Source organism: Crocodylus siamensis, chromosome 1 (genome assembly GCF_052110815.1).
Source record: "Crocodylus siamensis isolate JL-2025a chromosome 1, ASM5211081v1, whole genome shotgun sequence".
Taxonomy (NCBI): domain Eukaryota; kingdom Metazoa; phylum Chordata; order Crocodylia; family Crocodylidae; genus Crocodylus; species Crocodylus siamensis.
Window position 1 is genome coordinate 317,454,965 of NC_143395.1, and position 23,837 is coordinate 317,478,801.

Below are 23,837 nucleotides of genomic sequence, written 5' to 3' on the forward strand. Positions count from 1 at the left end.
AGGGAAGATTGCCTATGATGCAGAGGTCCTAACAGGCAGCATGAAGCTTTCTACAATCCCTTCACCTGGCAGAAAATGGTTCTCCACTAGCCCCAAATAGATCAGTAAAGGGGGAAGGTTTAGATAGAACCACAGTATTGTTACCTATGGAAATGTGGTAGTTCTACCAAATGCAGGGGTGTGACATGGCAGCAACTCCTGGTATAGTGGAATCTGGAAGAGCAGTCGTGGAAGGACTATGCTTTAGTATACCCTCAGTTCCTCTCCCAGTTAAGGCTACTTGGAAATCTTGTGTCCTCCACACCAATGCCCTGAACAAAACCTACACAGCATTTTTTCTGAGTTTGGGATAAATGAATCTGGCCTTGCATTGTGCACAAAAATGAGGATATTTAATATCCTTCTCTTAGATTTCTGGATTTAGCTAAAGTTTGCTTTGTAATTTAAGTAGATGTGAATTTGTTTAATGTGCATTTGGTGGTTTCCTTCAGCCAGCCTTTTTATTTGTTTAAGTTAATACATTAAATAACTTATTCAAGAGAAGGGTGGACTTTAGCTGTAGGGTGTATCCATTCTCCATAAAGAGTTATATACCACCACTGACCCAACTTAGGGGGAAAAAAAAAACACAGATACATACACACATGAACTGATATACCTGCAGGTATTAGAACAAGTTTAGAGTTACTTTAACTCTTAAATCAAAGGTTTTGTTTCTTTTGGTAAACATTCTATCAGAAAACGTTATACACAATTGATTGACTACTATATTTTTCCTTCACTGAAGCATGTGCTAATTAAAAAATCCAGACTGCAATGCTTGTTAAAAAAAAAAATCAATATGTCTAATTACCTAATCTATACATCTGTAAAACCTAAAAATATGTGATTTTCTCAATTAAGTATTCTGATCTTACTGACACAGTTGTATTTGTGTTTGCACCCATGGTGTGATAATATGATAATAAATGAATTTCACTCATTTTAAAAAGCGACTAAAAGACATTTTCAGATCACATGCACATAAACTAAGCTAGAGTTTGGATGAAAGCCGTTTAAAGAAAAAAAATGGAGCACACCAGACAGCATTTATATTTTAATCATTCCTTTTCTTTGATTCTGTCCTAAACCAGTGATACAGCAAAGCATTGGGAGGTATGGTCTCAGAACCACATCAGAGCAGAGGTTGGTTTGAGATGGCAGAACCTGGAGGTTGCCTTTGCAAATCTCCATTGCTGACAGAACTATGTCCTAGGCCGTGAAGAAGATGCTTCAGTGTGCCCTTTCCACCTACAAAAATTGCCAAGAAATATAACTTTAAATAAATGCACATGGGAATCCTCCAATTCACTGTCGGCTAACTTGTAACGGAATGATACAGGACCCCCGTATGCCTCCAGTACAGAGCTAAGCCTCACTACTATTACTCTAGTAAGCTAAGGGACTGGAGACAAATGTGACATTATAATCTTCAATAATAAAATCTAAACTACATGCCAATTAATGAGAAAAAAAATAAAACAATAGCCCTGACATTGTACAGACACTACAAAGAGATTTTCTGTCCAATTCTGTGTTCTTTGAAAACCTAATCCAAAATCTTAAAAGGAGGTCTAGTTAAAAATAAAGCCTGGTAACCATTAATACAATGGAATATTTCTAAAATGGTGACTACTTAATACAGTGCTCTAATAAATTTCTAATGAATATTAAAATGCGATGCTGCGGCTAATAAAGTGACCAAAACGCTGGCTTGCATCCATAGATGCTTCTCAAGCAAATCCCGGGACGTCATTCTCCCCTTGTACTTGGCCTTGGTGAGGCCACAGCTGGAGTACTGTGTCCAGTTTTGGGCTCCACAATTCAAAAAGGATGTGGAGAAGCTTGAGAGAGTCCAGAAGAGAGCCACGCACATGATCAGAGGTCAGGAAAACAGATCTTACGATGATAGGCTGAGAGACATGGGACTCTTTAGCCTGGAAAAGCGTAGGCTCAGGGGTGATCTGATGGCCACCTATAAGTTTATAAGGGGTGACCACCAGCATCTGGGGGAACGTTTGTTCACCAGAGCGCCCCAAGGGATGACTAGGTCGAACGGTCGCAAACTCCTGCAAGACCGTTTCAGGCTGGACATAAGGAAGAATTTCTTTACTGTCCGAGCCCCCAAGGTCTGGAACAGTCTGCCAAGCACCTACACATCGAAAACCTTCAAGAGTAAATTGGATGCTTATCTTGCTGGGATCCTATGACCCCAGCTGACTTCCTGCCCTTTGGGCAGGGGGCTGGACTCGATGATCTCCCGAGGTCCCTTCCAGCCCTGATGTCTATTAAATCTATGAAAATGTTTTTAAAAATCTATATTACAATGAAACAGACACCAAAAATGATGTCGCTATTTCAGCCTGCTAGCAAATTTATTTTAAATACTTACATAATTTTTCATGATAGTCATGGTATGTATACTATATAAATCACTAGCTTCGTATTTCTATAATTTCTACCAGAGTAATCAAATTATAAAAACAAAAATAGCCGCGTTTATTTTTCCCCTTACAAAAATGGAATTTCATAAATATTGTTAATTTTCTCTATTCATTTCTAGTATTTTTTTTCCAAATAACTAATATCCAATATAATTTATGATTATGCCTTATTTCAAGGCACTGATTGATCCTTAATTAGTAAGCATCTACCCAAATTGAGGAGGCAAGCAGTCAGTTTCATGGGCAGATCATGGGGCCAGCTGTCACATTCATAGGCTTACTGTGGCAGAAGTCCCCCATGTTTTTGATTGGCCAAGGACCCCTGGTGCCCTTACCACCCACCACTGGTTGGCCATGAGGGCTGTGCATCATGTGGTCCCTCCCCCTCACCACTGATTGGCGGAGGGACAGGTCCACACAGCAAGCAGCACTCTCAGCCAATCAGGGGTAGGGGTGACAGCCATCTTGCCCGGTCCCCTTTATGTCAGCATCTCATTTCCCCTTTACCCCTTTCCATCCAGCAGCCACACTGCTGGGCTGCAGTGGCCATGAAGACTCCCACTCCCACTCGGGACCCAGCATTTTATTTTTAATAAGTTTTTTTGTCCACGGATTTTGTGAACATTGCCCAATTTCACAATTTCCATGAAATCACGATTTGAGGAGGTCCCTATTAATTAGATGCAATTTCATGTTTTTGGACAGAATTTAAAAAATTACAGGATGCAGGGACTGAATAAAAGAAAGCTCCCAATAATACTGTTTGTTATAGTCCTTTTTTCACTGCTATAAAAGGCCCCACTTACACATAAGGCATAATTAACTGGTTCTTTATGTCTTAAAGTGGTCACCTAGCCACATGTTCAATCAATTAATGGCATGATAAAAGAGGAATAAGCTACAAAGTTAATCCACAAAATACATGAAATAACTTCCTATCACACCACTGACTGAACACATGGCCAAAGGACCCCTGTGGCTGGGAGCCCCATCACCTGATCAGAGATTCCAGCTAAGGGGGAGGAGGGAGCATGTGAACTTGAGCCTGGGAGCTCCCAGATGACACTGGCTCCCAGCCATAGAAGCACATGCCCCTCCAGCCAATGTATGCCAGCGATGTTTATATGAACAAGAAAATCAAATGAAAATAGAGCAAAAGCTCTGTTATCCGGCAGCCATGGGGAATGGCGGGTGCTGAATAACCAAATAGGCCTGTTACTGGAGAGGCGTCTTTGCTTGGTAGGGTCACCACCCCTCCCGCCACATCCAGTGCACCAGACTTCCACTCCCTGGTGTCAGTGTGCCGGGGACAGGGAGGGAGGCCCCACATAGACTGCTTTGTCCCAGGCCATGGCCTGAAGTCGAAGTCGACCAGCATGCCAGTTAATAAAGTGCCGGATAACACAGCTTTTACTGTATTTTACCCTATTTCTTAGGCAAGGCAAGCAAACTACAAAAAAAAATTTTCATAATCTAGTTGTCATTTATAATTAATTAATGTTCACTACAAAATAAACTGAAATCTCCCTCTTCATATTTCTAATTCTCAAATCTTCCTAATATAAAATTTTCCCCCAATTCTTAATCTCAATTTACCTCTCTGTGACCGTGCAAAACACTTAGCCAACTTAAGTAAAGTTCACCTTCACAGCTTCCTAGTTGCAAATTTTGTGCATGAATATTTTCTTAATTAGATCAATAATGCAAATGCAGTTTTTCTGTAAATTATACTTTTTTCCCCTCAGCAACTAGGTGTTTTTGATCTACACTTTCTTTAATGTAAGGAAACTTTGCAAAGACAAGGGAAATGTAACACTATCTAAAAAGGGCATATTTCATAAATGAGGCAAATATTACTAATTTTTGGTACTATTACAACTTCATCATTAAAATAAACTAGAATATCCCAGACTAGACTCTGTTAACATCAGCAAGAGAGGCCCTCTCACAATCACAAAACTTGCCTTTTCTTTTAAACAATTTAGAAAGCATCATTCCATATTAGTTTTCATTTTTAAATAAATTACCTTTTTATGATTGCTGAACCAAATCAACAGTTTAGCTGATTTAGTACAACAGCAGACATTTGCTCTCCCAGGAGAAACTGTTCTGGGCTGATTTAACCCTGGTTGTTCCCAGGTCATTTTTCTTCTGAAGCGGCCAATTTTATTTTGAGAGGTGAAGCCAAAACATCTGGATTTTTGTGAGCATTGCCAAATTTTGCAATTTCCATAAAATTGCGATTTATTTCATAGATTTCATAGACATTACGGCTGGAATGGACCTTGGGAGATCGAGTCCAGCCCCCCACCCAAAGGGCAGGAAGTTAGCTGGGGTCATAGGATCCCAGCAAGATAAGCATCCAATTTACTCTTGAAGCTGTTCAATGTAGGTACTTGAACCACCTCCGATGGCAGGCTATTCCAGACCTTGGGGGTGTGGACAGTAAAGACATTCTTCCTTATGTCCAGCCTGAAACGGTCTTGTAGTAGTTTATGACCGTTCCACCTCGTCATCCATCGGGGTGCTCTGGTGAACAAACGTTCCCCAGATGCTGGTGGTCACCCTGATAAACTTATAGGTGGTTATCAGATCATCCCTGAGCCTGCGCTTTTCCAGGCTAAAGAGCCCCATAGCTCTCAGCCTGTCGTCATAAGATCTGTTGTCCTGACCTCTGATCATGTGCGTGGCTCTTCTCTGAACTCTCTCAAGCTTCTCCACATCCTTTTTGAATTGTGGAACCCAAAACTGGACGCAGTACTCCAGCTGCGGCCTCACCAAGGCCGAGTACAAGGGGAGAATGACGTCCTGGGATTTGCTTGGGAAGCATCTATGGATGTAAGCCAGAGTTTTGGTTGCTTTAGTAGCCTGAGCATTGCACCGCTGGCTCATGTTCATCTTGTGGTCAATGATGATCCCCAAGTCTCCTTCTTCCATAGCGCTAGCCAGCATAGCACTGCCAAGTCTATAAGGATGCGGCAGGTTTTTCTTCCCAAGGTGGAGAACCTTGCATTTTTTTGGTGTCTTCTGGTGTAATTCTTTAATAGTTTGCACACTAAAATATTTCCATAAAATCTTAGGTGTGATTCATTAAACTAACAAACTAAACCTGAATTAATTTAACATGTATGCTGGCTGTCCTAACATGGAAAACAATGAACTTAAACAAAAATGTACCTAAACTTGGTACCTAAAAAAATGTACCTAAACTTTTTTGTGACACAAAATTATCTAACAGTTCACTGAAGACATCAGAATAAATCATTCTGTGATGCTGCTAATGCAATGAATTGCAACTGGACTCCTGATTGATGTCACAGAAAAATGCATTCTGAAACATCTTAAATCATCTAGAAAGTGTTGAGAAGAGTTCAGGGGGTCAGAAGATGACTTTTTCTTTAAAAAAAATAAATAAATACTTTTGCACTGAATAAATCATCTCTGTGTTGCATGTGCTCGCTCTCTCTCATATACACATACACTAACTGACTGTGACATTAACAAAAATCATTAGGCCAGTGCGAATAGGGAAGTATTAAATTCAGATTTGGCCAATTCAGAGAACAATGGTTCAGTTTGGAGATTCGGATCACTGTTCCGAATCGATTCAGCTGAATCAGCTTCGGAACATTCAGCGAGATTTGGTGATTCACCATAGAGTATGATAAAGTTTCAGCGAGATTTGATAAAGAGGATTCAGTGAGATTTGGTGATTTGCCATAGAGTATAATAAACCTATAACTTTGTCATTTGTTGGCAGATTTGGATGAAAACAGCAAAGATGGTAGCCTGTAGCAGGGGGCCTTCCCAGTGCTGGTTAGATCTCTGCCCACTCACCTGTTTCTGGGCTAGTTGCCCACCCCTCTTTTGCTCAGGCAGAAACAGCTCACAGGAAGGTCAGAAAGGCTGCAGACAGAGACTTATATGCTGTCCCTTCCCCAGATCAATGTGATTGGAAGGGGACTCAGGGAAAGATCAGAGTCACTGGCCAACTACAGATGTCAGTCTTTCTCTCCCTGCTCCCCCTCCCTCTTCTCGGTTTCTGTTCCCCTGAAAGACTGCCTTCTGAATCTCCGAATCTTTTTCCAAATCTATTCGGAGGCTCCGAATTGATTCAGAGGTTTCTTTTTAGTCTCCTGATTCGATTCGGTTTAAGCGATTCAGCCTCTGAATTGGGTCAAATCTTCCCCAAATCAAATCAGCAACTGAAGCTTTGCACACCTCTACAAATCATGTAATTCATTACTGCCCTGACACGGCAAATACTCTCTTGATGTTTTTCCCCATGCAACTAATCAGTCATGTAAGGCCCTTGCCACATTATTCTGAATGTGGCAAGGGCAACATTACACTTAAGAAATGACCAGGGATCCTGGTTTTCTCCAATTAAAAAAAATCCCCAACATTCAGTTAAAAAAGTAACTCCAAATCCAAATTTTTTCCATAATTAAAATGAAACACCACTTTATACATATCTGTATATTAGTGGTGTTTCATTTAAATCATGAAAAAATATGGATTTGGGGTTACTTTTTTTTTTAAACCAAAAATTGGGGTTTTTTTTTTTTAAATCAGAGAAAACTGGGATCCCTGGAGATGATTAACCAGGTAATCACATCCGAAGTTATGACACAGCCACACATTCAACCAACTAACAGCATGATAAAACAAGAAATAAGCAACAAAGTTATTCCACAAAAAATGTGTAATAACTTTGTGGCTAGTTCCTATCATGCCATTAACTGCATATGTGATCTGGATTCCCAGCCATGGGCAGACGATACACCTCCAAGGCAGGGAGCCTGCAGCTGAACCAGGCCGCCAGCCATGAGAGTGCATAGTACACCTCCTCCAGCTGGGTTCTCCATCAGCTGACCCAAACCATTACCTTTATTAAACTGTATTGTAAGGCTTACAGAATGGATTTACATTCTTTGTTCTGTGAACAGCCAGTAGTGTGGCTAATTCAGTACAAATCTATTTAATAATCTGCTGCGGAGGCTCCCAGCCATGGGAGCTCGCTACTTGGTGGTACAAGGCACTAGCAATAAGGTATCATAGGATCTGACATGCAATCGCACAATCATAGTTCCTGCCCTGCTTGTGTGTGAATTGTGTGGATAGCACATCAGATCCCATTGCAACTTTATCTGTATATCTGGCAAGGGCTTCAGACACATGCATGCACACTCCCCCCAGCTGATTGGAAATTAATATTTTAAAACAAATTATGTAACTCATTGCTGCCATGGCACTGGAAGTACTCATTTGATGTTTTTCCACACACAAGTAAAATCAGTGATGTTGAATTTAATAGAAATATCATATTTTCTCACACACAACACATACCTTTTCCTAAAACTCAGCCCCCCAGAACTGACACGTGTGTTTTAAGTGAAGAAACTGTTTTCTTTGCTAGAAAAGAAGCGCACCTGGAGACACCATGCATGTCATGCAGCCGCCAAGATGGCAGAGTCCTGTTTTACCCCACTCATAGCAATAGCTATCAGCTGAGCACCATAACATCTGCCCGAAGCAGTGAGCTGCTAGTACTGTCGTGATGAGGCCTCTGATATGGAATCAACACTTTATTAATAGGAAATTATAAAAAGAACAACTTATAGTAAAGAACTAACAGTTTTTCTACTACCATCCTTGCAAAAGTCCAGGGCCTAACCTTGTGTGACAGAATTCTCCTGAAAACAATGTTCAGAAAATGTGGCATCCCAGGAGACAGTCTGCGTGAGGCAACTGGCACCAGGAATTTCTTGGTGCCATGCTTTCTGACTACTATCTTTCCAGGAGGACTTATTCTATGTCACACAGTAATCTAAATAGTTTTCTGCATTCTGCCTTCCAAAAACAAGGTGTGTGTTCTATGGGGAAGGAGTGTTACATGCACAAAAATACGGTAATTGTGTGTTTGTGTTGGTAGGATTGAAGCCCAGCTGTTTATTTTAGTTAAAACATGGACCAGCATGCATCATATACTAAAAGACCTGCAATAAAAAAAATTTTTACAGCACAAATTTACATCATGTCACATTAGAGAAATAATTTTAAAACCTTTTAAATATCCCAGCAATAAACTGACTGCAATGACTGTGCAAGTATGAGGTTGTTCTTTATTTTTTATAGAAATAAAAGAAAATATTATCCTATTTCTCCATGTAACATTTAATATCTGTTTGACTCTCAGTTCTCAGTAGTTTAATGGGACTTTGATAACTGTAGCATTCATCAAGGCTATTTTTTGGAGAGTATCTCACCTGGTCTCTTCATCATCCCAAGCGATTCTCATGCCTTTCCCGCCACCACCTGCTGAGGCCTTGATCATGACAGGGTAGCCTAACAGCAGGGAAGAATTAGACAGAAGTTCAAACTTTGATCAGTTGGTAATATGAACATGACAACTGACCACATGTCCAATAATGCAGTAGACAATAACTGGTTTATTAGAAAGCTGATGATTTGGAGAGATTATTTTGTATGGTACAACTAGGCTATCAGATTTTTGATGCCATGAAAATGCTGCCTTCCCCATTTCATTTAAAGCAAAAATATTGTATGAACAGTTCCCAAATAGCAAAGAAAATGTTACATAAATGGATTTATTTGACCTCCAAAATAGCTTTCCTGAACAAACAAGCTCTGTTACTCTCCTACTGTTAAAATAAATATTTACTCTGGTAAAATTAAAAGATATATACTTTATCAGCAGCAATAGACAGTAGATGCTCATCTGCAATTTGTGAAAAGTGTCAATAGGTAATTGAGGTAAACTTTAAATACCTAGGGACATCTCAAAAGATCTATGCTGCATGCACATTAAGCAGGTGAATAAACATAATTAAATATGGATAATCATTATATGCTGAACTTGCTATAATCTTTCCAACAGAATGTAACAAAACTGTTTCCTCTAAGCTGATCAGGAACTGAAACCAAAGGAGGGGCAGAAATCTGACCACTCTTCCCATACTGAATAATAATTTATTACAGAGTAAGGTAACTTAATACTAGTGTTTGAGTCTGGTTCAAGAATTATTTTGGCCTTGTCTGCATGACAGTGTCCATGGGGAGAAATGATAAAGAGCACATCAAATAATCATACAGAGAAGGTAATTTTCCCTACTTCATAAAACAAGATCAGGGAACACTGTACAAAAGTTAAATTCAAAACTAATAAGAGAAAATACTTTCCCACATGATGTGCAATTAGACTGTGGAACTCCTTGCCTCTGAATGTAGAGGAGGCCAATATCTTCAAACAGTGATTAGATAACCATCTAGAACATCCAGGATTACCACAGTTAATAGTAATCAAAAGCCTACTGAAAGGATGTTATCCACGTGGAGACGAATGACACAGCCAGGGGCAACCCTGACCACATTATGAAGGATTTCAAGGCTCTAGGGGACAAGCTTAAGAAGATGGGGGCACAGGTGGTATTCTCATCTCTTTTTCCAGTGAGTAGGCAGGGATGGCAACATGGGACCTGCATTGGTGAGGTCAACCGGCGCTTACACAGTTGGTGCTGCCAGGCAGGCCTTGGGTTCCTAGATAATGACCCATGCTTTCGGGCAGGGGACTTGCTGGGGTGGGATGGGCTTCACCTCTCTCCTAAAGGCAAGCATGTCTTCTCTTCCAAGTTGGCTGATCTCATACGGCGAGCTTTAAACTAGCCTCGCAAGGGGAGGGGGCCGCAGGAAGACGAGGAGATGCCACCCGAGCAAGACAGGTGACAAATGCAAGGAGTGCCCAGGTAAGAAACAGGGGTCCAGACAGTCTCCCAAATCAGGGGGTGGCATATGCAGCTAGGCAAGGCCTTAAATGCCTATATACCAATGCTCGCAGTATGGGGAATGAACAGGAGGAACTCACCCTCAGAATAGCCAGTTCAGACCCAGACATAACAGGGCTTACAGAAACATGGTGGGATTCATTCCACAAATGGGCAGCTAGTATTAGGGGCTATAGGCTTTACAGGCAGGACAGAAAAGGAAGGAAAGGTGGGGGTGTGGCGCTCTATGTCAAGGAGCATTACGCATCCTCTGTCAGCAGAATGGGGTCAGAGGAGGGGCTAGCTGAAGTGCTCTGGGTCAAGATACAATAGGGCCATGGGGAGAGGGATCTAATGGTGGGGGTCGACTACAGACCCCCCAACCAAGGGGAGGAACTGGACCGGGAATTTTTGGGCCAGCTTGCAGAGGCACTTAAGGCAAAGGATGTAGTTGTCATGGGTGATTTAAATTACCCGGACATCTGCTGGGAGGAACAGTCAGCCAGGTCGGACTGTTCCAGGAGGTTCCTGGCCGAGATACAGGACCTCCACTTAATTCAGGAGGTGCACAGTCCCACCAGAGGAAATGCCCTGTTGGACCTGGTCCTGGCCACAGGTGACAACCTGGTAAGGGGCCTCCAGGTTCTTGACCACCTGGGTGATAGCGATCATCGCTTGCTGGAATTCACCATCCAGCACAGGGTGTCAAGGGCCTGCAGCAAGGCAGTAGCCCTAGACTTCAAGAGGGCCAACTTCAATGAGTTGAGATTAGTGGGAGAGGTGCTGGGGTTCTCGAGAGCAGGGAAACTCAGTGACCAAGATGAGTGGTCGTTCCTTAAGGAGACGATACTCAGGGCCCAAGGGGTGACCATCCCAACAAGAAGCAAGGGGGGCAGGAGTGCCCAAAAGCCCCCCTGGCTCACCAAGGGTGTCCGGGAATGCCTGATTGCCAAAAAGGCGGAGTACAACTGGTGGAAGAGGGGTGCTATCTCCTAAGAGGAGTATACCTCCTCTGCTCGGGCCTGTAGGGGGGCTGTCAGGAAAGCTAAGGCGGACATAGAGCTAAGACTAGCATCCAAAATCAAAGCTAATAAAAAGTCCTTTTTCAAATATACAGGGAGGATGAAGAAAGCACCGGGAAATGTGGGGCCCCTGCAAGATTCTCTGGGCAACCTGGTGGTTGCGCCAGAGGAGAAAGCAGACCTCTTTAACCAATTCTTCACCTCCATTTTCTTGGGCAGGGACCAGGACTTCCCCACCGTGATGTAAGACGGACTCGAGGGGAAGGCCTCCACACCTCAGGTTGGGGAGGACCGGGTTAGAGAGCTTCTGGAGGGGCTGGACGTGTTCAAATCAGCGGGTCCAGATGCTCTCCACCCCAGGGTGTTGAGGGAGCTAGCAGGAGTTATTGCAGGGCCTTTGGCATGGCTTTACGAGCGCTCATGGTGCTCAGACCAGGTGCCAGATGATTGGAAGATAGCCAATGTGGTCCCCATCTTTAAAAAAGGGAGGAGGGAGCACCCGGGCAACTATAGGCCCGTCAGTCTTACCTCACTCCTGGGGAAACTCTTTGAGAAGATCATCAAGGAGCACATCTGCGATGGGTCGGCTTCAGGGATGATGCTCAAGGGCAACCAGCACGGTTTCATTAGGGGCAGGTCATGTCAGACCAACCTGATTGCCTTTTATGATCAGGTCACAAAAGCACTGGATGCAGGTGTCGCTATGGATGTAGTCTTTCTGGACTTCAGCAAGGCCTTTGACACGATCTCCCACCCCATCCGTATTAAAAAACTAAGCGACTGTGGCACTGATGCCTACACAGTCAGATGGATTGCAGATTGGCTCAAGGGTCGTACTCAGAGGGTGGTGGTGGATGGGTCATATTCAACCTGGGGAGAAGTGGGCCGTGGAGTCCCCCAGGGCTCAGTCCTTGGGCCTGCGCTGTTCAATCTCTTTATCAGCGATTTGGACAACAGGGTAAAAAGCAACCTGTTTAAATTCACTGATGATACCAAAATTTAGGGTGAGGCGAGCATGCTAGCAGGGAGGGAAAGACTGCAGCAAGACCTGGATAGGTTGCAGGGGTGGGCTAACAAAAACAGGATGCGTTTCAATACTGACAAGTGCAGGGTGCTGCACCTGGGCAGTAATAACCAGCAGCTCACTTATAAGATAGGAAACTCCCTTCCTGAGAGCACAGAGGCAAAAAGGGATCTTAGGAGTCATTACTGACTCCAAGATGAACATGGGCCAACAATGCGAGATCACGGTTGGCAGGGCTAACCGCATCTTGTCATGCATCCACAGGTGCATCTCTAGCAGGGACAAGGAACTGATCCTCCCCCTCTATGCAACACTGGTCAAGCCACAGCTGGAGTACTGTGTCCATTTCTATGCGCCCCATTTCAGGAGGGATGTGGACAACATTGAGAGGGTCCAGAGGAGGACCACCCACATGATCCAGGGACAACAGGGCAGACCCTACAATGAGAGACTGCGGGACCTGAACCTGTTCAGCCTTCACAAGTGCTGGATAGTGAATGCCAAAACTGGACGCAGTACTCCAACTGTGGCCTGACCAGTGTTGCATGGGGGGGGGGGGGTATCACCCATCCACTACCACTCTCTGGATGTGGTCCTCCAGCCAGTTGGTGACCCATTTGACTGTGTAGGTGTTGACAACACAGTCCCCCAGTTTCTTAATGAGAATCGGGTAACAGACAGTGTCGAAGGCCTTCCTATACCCACACACACACCCATCATCATCAGTCCCTCAATTTGAGGGTGGTCTCTACCATTGCTCATTGATGGGTCTTTAGGTGATTTAGGAATCCAATCCTTGAGCCACAGACTCTGTAGGCTTTCTGCAGAGCAGTGTAGGCTACAAGTTTGGATTCTTCTCCTTTTCCTTCTTCTGCTCTCTCCTCTCTGCTTCAAGGGCAAGACGCTTTACCTTAAAATGGTTTGATGCTTGGTTGAGGTTGTGGCACCATTGGAGTTGGTTGGCAGCCAGCTCCTCCCAGCTCTTGATGTTAGCATCTGTTTTCTTGAGGATTGATTTCAATGTGTACTTGTAGCATTTCCTCTGGCGACCGTGAAATTTCAGCCATTACTAAGCTGGGAATAGAGCACTTGTTTTGGGAGTCAAGAGTCAGGCATCCTCACAGTGTCCAGTCCAGCAAAGTTGGTGCTTCAGGATCACCGACTCAGTGCTGGTAACATTGGCTTCAGCAAGGATGCTGGTATTTGTGAAGTGATCATCCCATTTGACCTGAAGGATTTTCCAGAGGCATCGTTGGGGATACCTCTCCAGGCTCTTGACATGATGCTGCGGCTAATAAAGTGACCAAAACGCTGGCTTGCATCCATAGATGCTTCTCAAGCAAATCCCGGGACATCATTCTCCCCTTGTACTCGGCCTTGGTGAGGCCGCAGCTGGAGTACTGCGTCCAGTTTTGGGCTCCACAATTCAAAAAGGATGTGGAAAAGCTTGAGAGAGTCCAGAGGAGAGCCACGCACATGATCAGAGGTCAGGAAAACAGATCTTACGATGATAGGCTGAGAGACATGGGACTCTTTAGCCTGGAAAAGCGTAGGCTCAGGGGTGATCTGATGGCCACCTATAAGTTTATCAGGGATAACCACCAGGATCTGGGGGAACGTTTGTTCACCAGAGCGCCCCAAGGGGTAACTAGGTCGAACGGTCACAAACTCCTGTAAGACCGTCTCAGGCTGGACCTAAGGAAGAATTTCTTTACTGTCCAAGCCCCCAAGGTCTGGAACAGTCTGCCAGCGGAGGTGGTTCAAGCACCTACATTGAACACCTTCAAGAGTAAATTGGATGCTTATCTTGCTGGGATCCTATGACCCCAGCTGACTTCCTGCCCTTTGGGCAGGGGGCTGGACTTGATGATCTCCCGAGGTCCCTTCCAGCCCTGATGTCTATGAAATCTAATGTCCAGAAATACTATGTCCATTGCTACCCCTGCATCTAAGCATTTTGTGACCTGGTCGTAGAAGGCCACCAGGTTGGTCTGACAGGACCTGCCTCTAATGAACCCATGTTGGTTGCCCCTAAGCATAATCTCCCCTGCTGGCCGCTCATGGACATGCACCAGGATAATTGTCTCAAAAAGCTTACCCAGGGTCGAGGTAAGACTAACTGGCCTATAGTTTCCTGGGTCCTCCTTTTTTTGAAGATGGGAACCACACTGGCCCTCTTCCACTCCCCTGGCACCACACCAAAGCACCACGAATGCTCGCAAAGCCATGCAGGGGTCCCACAATGCCCTCATAGTTTCTAGGGTCGGAAGGGACCTGAGTAGATCATCTAGTCCGACACCCTGCCATGGCAGGAAAGAGTACAACCTCAGCAAGGTGTTCATCTAACCTCCTCTTAAAAACCCCCAGGGTAGGAGCCTGCACCACTTCTCTTGGAAGCTGGTTCCAGATCCTAGCTGCCCTGACCGTGAAGTAGTGCCTCCTGATATCTAACCTAAATCTACCCTCTGCCAGCTTGTGACCGTTATTCCTGGTCACTCCTGGCAGTGCTCGGGGGAACAGCGACTCCCCCTCAGCTAATTCTCTCAGCACTCTGGGGTAGAGATCATCCAGACCAGCTGATTTAAATACGTCCAGTCCCTCCACAAGTTCCTTGACTAGATCCTCACTGACCCTTGGCCTAGGTGCACCTCCTTTGGGGCCTGAGGGGGTCCCAGTCAGGGGGCTGATTTGGTTCCTGCTCAGGAAAATGGAGGCTAAGAAATTGTTAAATAGGTTAGCTTTGTCGTCTGATGTGAAAACCAGATTTCCTAGCGTGTCTTGCTGGGGCCCCACGTTACCCGGTACCTTCTTTTAGCCCCCTATGGATTTAAAAAAGGACTTCTTGTTGTCCTTGATCCCGGTAGCTAGTCCCAGTTCCATCTCTGCCTTGGCCTTCCTGACCACCCCCCTACAACTCCAAGCAACCGCAATATAGTCCTCCCTGGTGATGGCCCCTCCCTTCCATTGGGTGTATGCCTCCCTTTTAGTGAGGAGACATTGTTCCAGCGATGCTTTTGGTAAGCCATGGGGGCTTTTGCACTTTCCTGCCCCCTTTGATCCGTATTGGGATTACCTCCCTTTGGGCTTGGAGGATCATCTCCTTAAGGAGAGACCACTCTTCTTGCACACCTGACCCTCCTCCCCTCCCCTCGGGGACCTCAGTGCCTCCCCGACTATTCTCCCTAGCTTACTGAAGTCCACCCTCCTGAAATCTAGGGCTTCTGCCTTGCTGCAGGCCTTTGCCACTTTGCGCTGGATGGCAAATGGCAGCAGGTGATGATCACTGTCACCCAGGTGGTCGAGTACCCGCAGTCCCCTCGCCAGGTCGTTGCCCATGGCCAGCACCAGGTCCAACAGGGCGTCTCCCCTGGTGGGGCTGTGCACCTCCAGCGTTAGATGGAGGTCCTGCATTTTGGCTGACTGCTCCTCCCAGCAGATGTCTGGAAAGTTCAGGTCACCCATGATGACCACATCCTTTGACCTAACTACCTTCATGAGCTGACTTAAGAATTCCTGGTCTAGTTCACTCGGCAACACAGTTTGGGGAGGTGAGCAGCCCTCAGTGGTGAAAATACAGGTTAGGGACTATTTAGAAAACCTGGATGTGTACAAATCCATGAGGCTGGATGGGATGCATCTGAGGATGCTGAGGGAGTTGGCTGATGTGACTGCAGACTTGTGATGATTTGGGGAGGTCCTGGACAACTGGAAAAGGGCAAACATAATGTCCATCTTTAAGAAAGGGAAGAAGGAGAATCCAGAGAACTGCAGACCAATCAGCCTCACCTCAGTGCCTGGAAAAATCAAGTTTGCGGGTGACACCAAGCTGGAGGGTGTACTAGATATGCTAGAGAGTAGGGCTAGGATTCAGAGTAAAAAAGACAAATTGGAGGACTGGACCAGAAGAAACCTCATGAGGTTCCACAAGGACAAGTGGAAAGTCCTGCACTTAGGACAAAAGACATACACTCACTGCTACAGTCTTGGGACCAAGTGGCTAAGCAATAGGTCTGCAGAAAAGGACCTGGGGGTTATAGCAGACAATAAGCTGGATATGAGTCAACAGTGTGCCTTTGTTGCCAAGAAGGGCTAACAGCATGCTGGGCTGCATCAATAGGAGCACTGCCAGCAGATCAAAGGAAGTAATTCTTCCCCTTTGCACTGGTACGGCCACATCTGGAGCACTCTGTCCAGATTTGATGCCTCCTCTCCAAAAAGGATGTGGACAAATTGAAGAGCCTCCAGCAGAGGGCAATGAAAATGGTTAGAGAGCTGGGGCACATGATTTATGAAGAGAGGCTAAGGGAACTGGGCTTATTTAATCTGCAGCAGAGAAGACTGAGATCAGATTTGATAGAAGCCTTTAACTACCTGAAGGGTGATTCCAAACAGGATGGAGCTAAACTGTTCTCAGTGGTGACAGATTAGAGAAGAAGGAACAATAGTTTCACGTTGTAGCAAGGGAGGTTTAGGTTGGATATAAGGAAAAACTCTCACTAGGAGGGTGGTGAAGCACTGGAACAGGTTACCTAGAGAGGTGGTGGAATCCCCATCTTTGGATGTTTTTAAGGCCTGGCTTGACAAAGCCCTGGCTGGAATGATCTAGTTGGAGATGGTCCTGCTTGAGCAGGGAGGTGAAATAGATGACCTGAGTTCCCTTCCAACTCTTGTTTTCTATGATTCTCTTATAACATCAAGAAAAATGTTTGTGAATTTTGGACAAAAATTGACTTCCATTTTTTTATGGATAGGCAAACAACTCTTTAGACATACGGACTCTGAAACTACATTAGTAATGTTTGGAGTGAACCTAAAAGGCATTAATGAGAGAAAAACCTTTTTACAATAAAATTTAAAGACAAACTTTCCAAAAATATTAAAATTAGTTTCCTACATGTAAGTGGATTAGGGAGACTGGTTTTTCTATTTATACATAGCTGTATTTTTCAGAGGGCTTAAACCTTTAGCTTCCTTTGACTTTAACAGGAATTACATGTCTATAACACCTCAGAAAAAAAAATCAGGGAACTTGTATTTAGGTGGCCCAGTTAGGACACAGAAACTATCATTGTGATATTAGCCCTAGTTGACAGACAGAGATGAAGTACAACAGTGCATTTTTGCCATGTGCCAAACATGAAAAACCTGTTAATCCTAACATAAGATATCCTTAGCATGGTCAAAACAGCTTTGTAAATCTAGGGGTGCAAAATATTGATGCTAGAAGGTATTTATCAGCCTTGTCCTAACTATTTTTTGAGATATTCAGGAACTTTATACCTGCACTTCTTAAGTACTGGTTCCAGTATTTCACATCAACTGAAAATTGGTTGAATTACATTACGGAATGATATACAAGTTAAACTCTAATGTAAAGCTAATATTATTTGCGATGATGCATGCCAGCAGCAATAATTAACAACCTTTCCCTCCTCAGCATGATTTCTTCATTTGGTTTTCAATTCTGATAAAGCAGGTACCTCCCCATGAATAGCACCGGATTCAGGAGTATACCCAACTCTCAGTACAAGAAGAGGTGGTTTTCTCTGTGTATGTATAGAATGCATGGGATTACATATCTGAATGGACCTTGGAATAGTACAACTGTATTTGCCTAATTTGAAAGGTACCTTTCAGACTTTTCATCCTGCATAAATAATATTGTTATCAGTAAGTTGGCTTCTTTAGTTTAGACAGTTAGTATGCTCTGTATTCCAGTGCCAAGAGAAATTAACAAGGAATTGTGAGGGTTCTGTTGCTCTTACTTCTGTTTTTACCAGTGCCAGCATGCCTCCTTGGCCTTTAGGTATTGTCTCATTAGATTTATAAAGTTGCAGGTCAGAATCATTGTGGCAGAGCACTTCTGGAGTGCTCGCCACTTGGTAGGGGTTGCAGTAGGCTGGGGCAGAGCCCAGCAGGGAAGGCAGCCAAGCGATTCTCCCCCAGATCTCATTTTAAGGCGGGAGGTGTGCAGCGGAACACCTTTGGGGTACTCACCACTACAGCGGTCTCACAGGCTCTGAGGGGAGCCTGCTTTGAAGGAGCAGCAGGGGAAACCTCCCCCAGGTATGATTTTAAGGGGGAAGGTGTGCGGCAGGGCACTGTTGGTGCCTGTCACTTTAAGACCTAAGCCAAGCAGCCAGCAGGTGCCTGACTGCAGCAACCACTTTAGATTCCAGGCTGCCTATATAAACAGAGAATTTTGCTGCTAGCAGAGCAGGCAGCAACATCGTCTGGCTGCAAGGTTTCATGCATCATCCTGGAGGTAAGGGTAAGATCTGTGGGGGATGGTTTGGAGGCTCCTGGGCATGACCTAAAACTGCATCCTGCCGGGAGTGGGTGGCCTGGTAGGACTCTCAGTGGCGCGGGAGCCCCCAGGAAATGCCAGGCCAGTGATCAGCCAGGTGAAAGACAAGAAGGGGCACCTTAGCCCCAGCCCTCACCTTTGGGTGGGTCTGGTAACATCAGAGGTAGTTGGGGCCAGGCACAGGTGTGGCCACCTGAGCTCTGGGGGGTGCAAGACCCTGAGAGACCTTTGGTAGTGAGAGTGGGGCCAGGCATGGCTGCAGCCACCTGAACCCACCAGAGAGGGAAGCCCTGTGGCCCCAAATGACGGGGCGGTGTGGATCCCCAAGTGAAGGGTGCAGAAATGAGTAGCTCCAAGTGAGGGGGCTGTGTGAAGCCCCAGTGAGGGGGCAGAGATGAGGAACCCCGGTGAAAGGGAGGAAAATCAGAGGGCTGAGAGCCCAGTATGTTTATATAGATAGAGCACAATGACCTGCTGCTCCAGGTGCGGAGTGAGAGTCCACATGAGACCCTGGAACACCAGACGTGGTGTGACTTACCTCATCTCCCACAACCAGGTAGAGGTTAACCCCTAGTAGGGCCGGAAGGCGGATCCAGGAACAAGAGTGGAGCTGAAGGCTCAGAGGCCTGATGTAGAGTACCTTCGACTGGTCAGTGCTGGGGCCGGGACCAGAACGGTCAAAAGGGTCAGGGGCCCACTGCGAGGGACACCTAGAGCTGAGGGCCTGGGGTCCTGACTGGCCTTGGAGGTGAGGCCAGGGCCTGTGTGGCCAAAGGTCCCAGGGGGACCATGCCCGAGAGGGGAAAGTTCCAGGGAGCTAGGCAGCCCATATGAAGGCGGGGTATGCCGCTGGAATTAAGGGATGTTAGAGGGATCTGAATTGGAGGATTCTGGGGCCCAGTGTGGGGCTGGTGAGATTAACATCTGTGGATGCCATCTGCGAAGCACAGGCTGCAGTGTAGGGGAGGTACAGAGCCGCAGATAGCGCCCCCTGGCAATGGGGCATGAATGGGCAGCCTCCCGCCTTAATTAACATTGTAATTAATTAAGAACAAGGCATGGCAGGCGAGTCAGGTGGGTGGCATGCCCAAAGGCAAGTGGGGAACCTAGCACTGTGGCTAGGCAGGGAGCCCCACTTTGACACAACCATAAACTGTGTCCATCCAGCAAAATTCAATTCTCTTTTCTATATTTATTTAGAACAACACTTAACATGCACTAGTGCTATAAATAGACTAAAACCTGATAGAAGTATAGTTTCCATCTACTTTTTTTCTCTACAGGCTTCACAAAGAACAGAACTCTTCAGCGAACAACAAGAACAACAAGAGAAGAAACAAGGAAAGAGACTGCAACAACAAAGCCAAAAAAGGGGCAGAGAGGAAGAATGGCCACCCAATACAGAAGTGTTAAAAAAAATAGAAATGGTAAGGGACAGGTACCGGTGAAATCAAACACTTCTTGGTATCAAAGAGAGAACTATACAAAAAGAAAAGTTCATATATGCAAGTAGAGAGAGAGAAAATGCGAGGCAGAGTGAGAAGATAAATGTAACAAATGAAAGCTCATATGTAACCAGTCTAGAAATTTTTTTTTAAATGTAGTGCTTCTTGGGCGTGAACAACCAACTGGTTGCAGGCTGAGCATCAGCCTGAAGTGCTACTGTGCCATAGATAAGAGGCTGAAGAAAGCACACATCTCAGCATGTCCTGTAGGGATTCAGTTTCCAAAGGTGGCCAAGAACTGCTAAGCACAGAGAAGAGAGACAATTTTCTGGCTGCTAAAGCAACTGCCAATGCATCCCTGTTCACCCACAACCAGCAACCTTTATGTTGGAGTCCCCAGTCACTTTGACTCTGAGCCCAAGGAATACAGGGTGAAACTTTATCAAATCGTCAGCATCCATATGCCTTGCAAAGTGATGGGGGCTACAAACTGGGTACCACAAGGGGCCAAGACTTTGGGGTGAAAAGCCTGGCATGGCACTAAGGGAACAGAGTCAGCCCACATGATGTTAGTCTTGTTATCATCATCTATATCTTTTGTGAGAGGGATATAGGGCTCCATTTATTTACCCAGAAAAGTGCCCTCCTAGGCTTCTCAGGTTCCTAAACTGTCCTCTCCTTCCTCTCCCTTTACCAGTTCACCATGAAATAAACTCTATAGAGACATCCCCTGTAGGATCTTTGAAGGCTCCTAATAATACATGGTAGTCACCCAGCAGGCACCAGAAGCATGATTAACATCTTACGGCCTTTTGTAAGTTAACTTGAGGATCTCATTCTTGAAACTGCATTGCTGCTAGCCTCTGTGGTGTCTTCATCCTCCTATCTCCACAGCTGCATACTTGTAGATGGCATGGTTATAGTAGCTTTTCTAGAGTACCCACTGGTTTCCCCCATCAGGCCAAAAAGCAAATAGCACCTCTTTCTGGCTCCACTTACTGGTTTACCTGGTAAACATGTCTGATGAGGATGGAGTAGATATACTGGCAGGTCCAAATGGATGTCCCTCAAACAAGTGCTGGCCTCAAATGCACCATCAGGTAGTATGCCATGAAAATGAGTGTGTCTTCGTGACCAGCAATGCATTGCTGCCACTGATGGCTCCAGCTGCTCACCAGATAGCACTGCAAGGAATGGGTGCATGCCTTTGTAATCAGTGGTACACTGGCAGCAGTGATGACCCAAACTCAACACCAGGTACTGTGATATGAAATAGATGGTGCGTCTTCGAGATTAGCTGTAAGCAGGAGTACAAGGGTGCATGTGACCAGAGCAGTAGAGTTCAGCCTAAGTCACAGAATAACTGCTTGCAAGCAAGAAGAGGTATAGACCATTGCATTGTGGGATACCTAAAAGACTGATCAGACAGGCCCATGTCATGTTATACTTAGAACGCATATATAATGTGAGATGTTACAAATATGCAACAGAATAAAATAGCACTCAATTCATCCAAGTACAGTACTGAAATGCCTTGGCTAGTTTTACACTGGTTTAATAGGCATGTAAATCTTTACACTACTAATTTAAACTGCATTTGGAAAAATCTAACTTATGTGTGTCCATACAGAGAGAGAGAGAGAGAGAGCGCAAGCATGAACACAGAAACAACATTAAAGGGAGAACATACAAACAACATTAAAGAAAACCTAGAACACGTCCTATTTTCTCTGAGGCAAGACTTGAAGTATCAGTGAATGGAGCCAAAAGAATACACCACACCAATCAAAAAAAAAGAAACAAATTCAACTCCCTTATGAATGGGCTTTCATTTCCTTTAAGTTAATCCATTTTATTTGTAATGATAGCCTTGTCCTGAACAGTTATAGGCAGTGCCACATGGGGCTGCACCTTCCAGAGACGGTACTGATGCTGGATAGTCATTCAGATCATACCAGGCAAATGAGGAAAGGTGGAATCAGCAGGGGATGTTATTTGTTTAGAATATTATGCTGCTTTAAACACTGACATATGCATTCAAACTGACATCATCGGAACATCTGTGTTTGTGGGAAGGGAAAGGTTGTTCGTTTTAAGGTGAGCATTTCAAAAGGCACTCCTGGGAAAGTAAGCTTGCTTGAATGAACGTAGTAAAAGGTTTCTTGCAAATATTCTGAATGTGTGTCAAACGCAAAGGGATAAAGGTACATTATACATGTATAAGATTTCAATTTTATTCCACTCTCTCATTTTAGTTCCCCTGAAATCACAGATCACCATGCTCGCTGTCTGACGTGATGTACCCTACTTTGAACAGTGCTGATAACTACGTATCATGTCAGAAACCTCCACAGAGTTGAGCTATTTACAGTAGTAGGGGGAAAAGGTCAGAAGTGATCATTTTCTTTCAGCATTCAGCAAGGTTCTGCAGATTTTTTTTTTAGAAGTTCATTTTTTTAAGGTTGCTATATAAAGCAGTAGTTCTCAACCATTTAATGCTCTAGACACCCCTCATTAGATTCAAGACACCCCTTAGAAAATACTAGATTTTTACTTTTTCCCCACTCATTTATTGGCCCACAAGTCAAAATGTTTTTAATCCTATGGGTTCCTATTTGAAATTTCTGGATTTATTCTGTGAATCATGTTTGCACAACTAACAGTGTTAATAACGCCTGGTACCCTTGAAAGAATCTCTGGGCACCCAACAGTGCTGTAGCACCCTTGTTGAGAATCACTGATACGGAGAAAGGAAAAGTATGTTGCACAGCTCCCTACAACTGGCTCCAACACCCAAGGTCAATAAACTGAACATCATACTAAGGTCACCAGATCAGAGAAAGGAACTCATCAGCAGTACATCAGACAATCTAAAATGTAAAATGACCATGACTAAGTTTTAAAAAGACTTGTCAGAAACCCCTCTGTCCCTTGTTACTGTGTCACTCAAAACAACCAGTTTAGAAAAAATATTTCCAGGCAACCTTGAAGATCAGTAGTAATAGACTCCATACAAACAAAGCTGCAAGGTGAAATATACCAATGAAATGGAGAACACTGTGTTTGATAGGTTTTTTTACAAGTCCTAAAAGGTGCACAATAAAAATACAGCAATTTTACTTAACAGCTTGCCCTACTTCATATCTAACTTGACAGGTAATCTTGTTTTTCCTCCATTTCTACTCATTGGCTGTCATTTGAACAGCCATCACCAGGTCACACAACGACACAAAAGAAATGATGAACTCAACGTTTTAACCCTTCCACACCAGAGTTTTTGGGAAAAGTTACCCTTTGCTATATAGCTGCACTGGTACAATCATTCCGTGTGACTGCACTGATATAAGAAGTTGAGTTGCAGTATTGTAAATGAACTCAGTTTCAAAATTTATGTACGGTGAAACATCACAAGAAATATTTTATAGTATAACAGGACTTCCAGAATAGGAATCATGCTGGCGGGGGGAAACCTTTAAGTGCTAACTAGTCTTTAAGTTTCTATAACCACAGGACATTTTTACATGTGCCCCGAGGGTCAGGGGGACACTTTAATTAGTGCAGCTCCAACAGCCTCTCTAATTAAAGCACGAGCAGCATCTCATGTATCAGTATCCCCATGCTTCAAAGTGGTGGTGGGGCACTTTAACTAAATAAGCTTTAGTTAAAGTGCTTCCGCCCCCATTTTCAAGTACAGGGACACCGATACACAAGACAAGGAGACTGCTGGAGGCACACTAACTAACACACTCCAGCAGACTTGACTGAGTCTGCT

General features: G+C 44.5%; 1 protein-coding gene across 3 annotated transcripts in view; it reads right to left on the reverse strand.

Moving 5' to 3' along the window:
- PCCA (propionyl-CoA carboxylase subunit alpha) overlaps nucleotides 1–23,837 on the reverse strand; it is a 475,583-nt gene that overhangs the window by 297,777 nt on the left and 153,969 nt on the right. For all 3 annotated transcript variants that reach the window (XM_090022723.1, XM_090022741.1, XM_090022732.1), the window contains one exon: nucleotides 8,753–8,831. In XM_090022723.1, coding sequence (XP_089878849.1) covers nucleotides 8,753–8,831 — 79 coding nt within the window. The remainder of the gene's footprint in view (nucleotides 1–8,752; nucleotides 8,832–23,837) is intronic.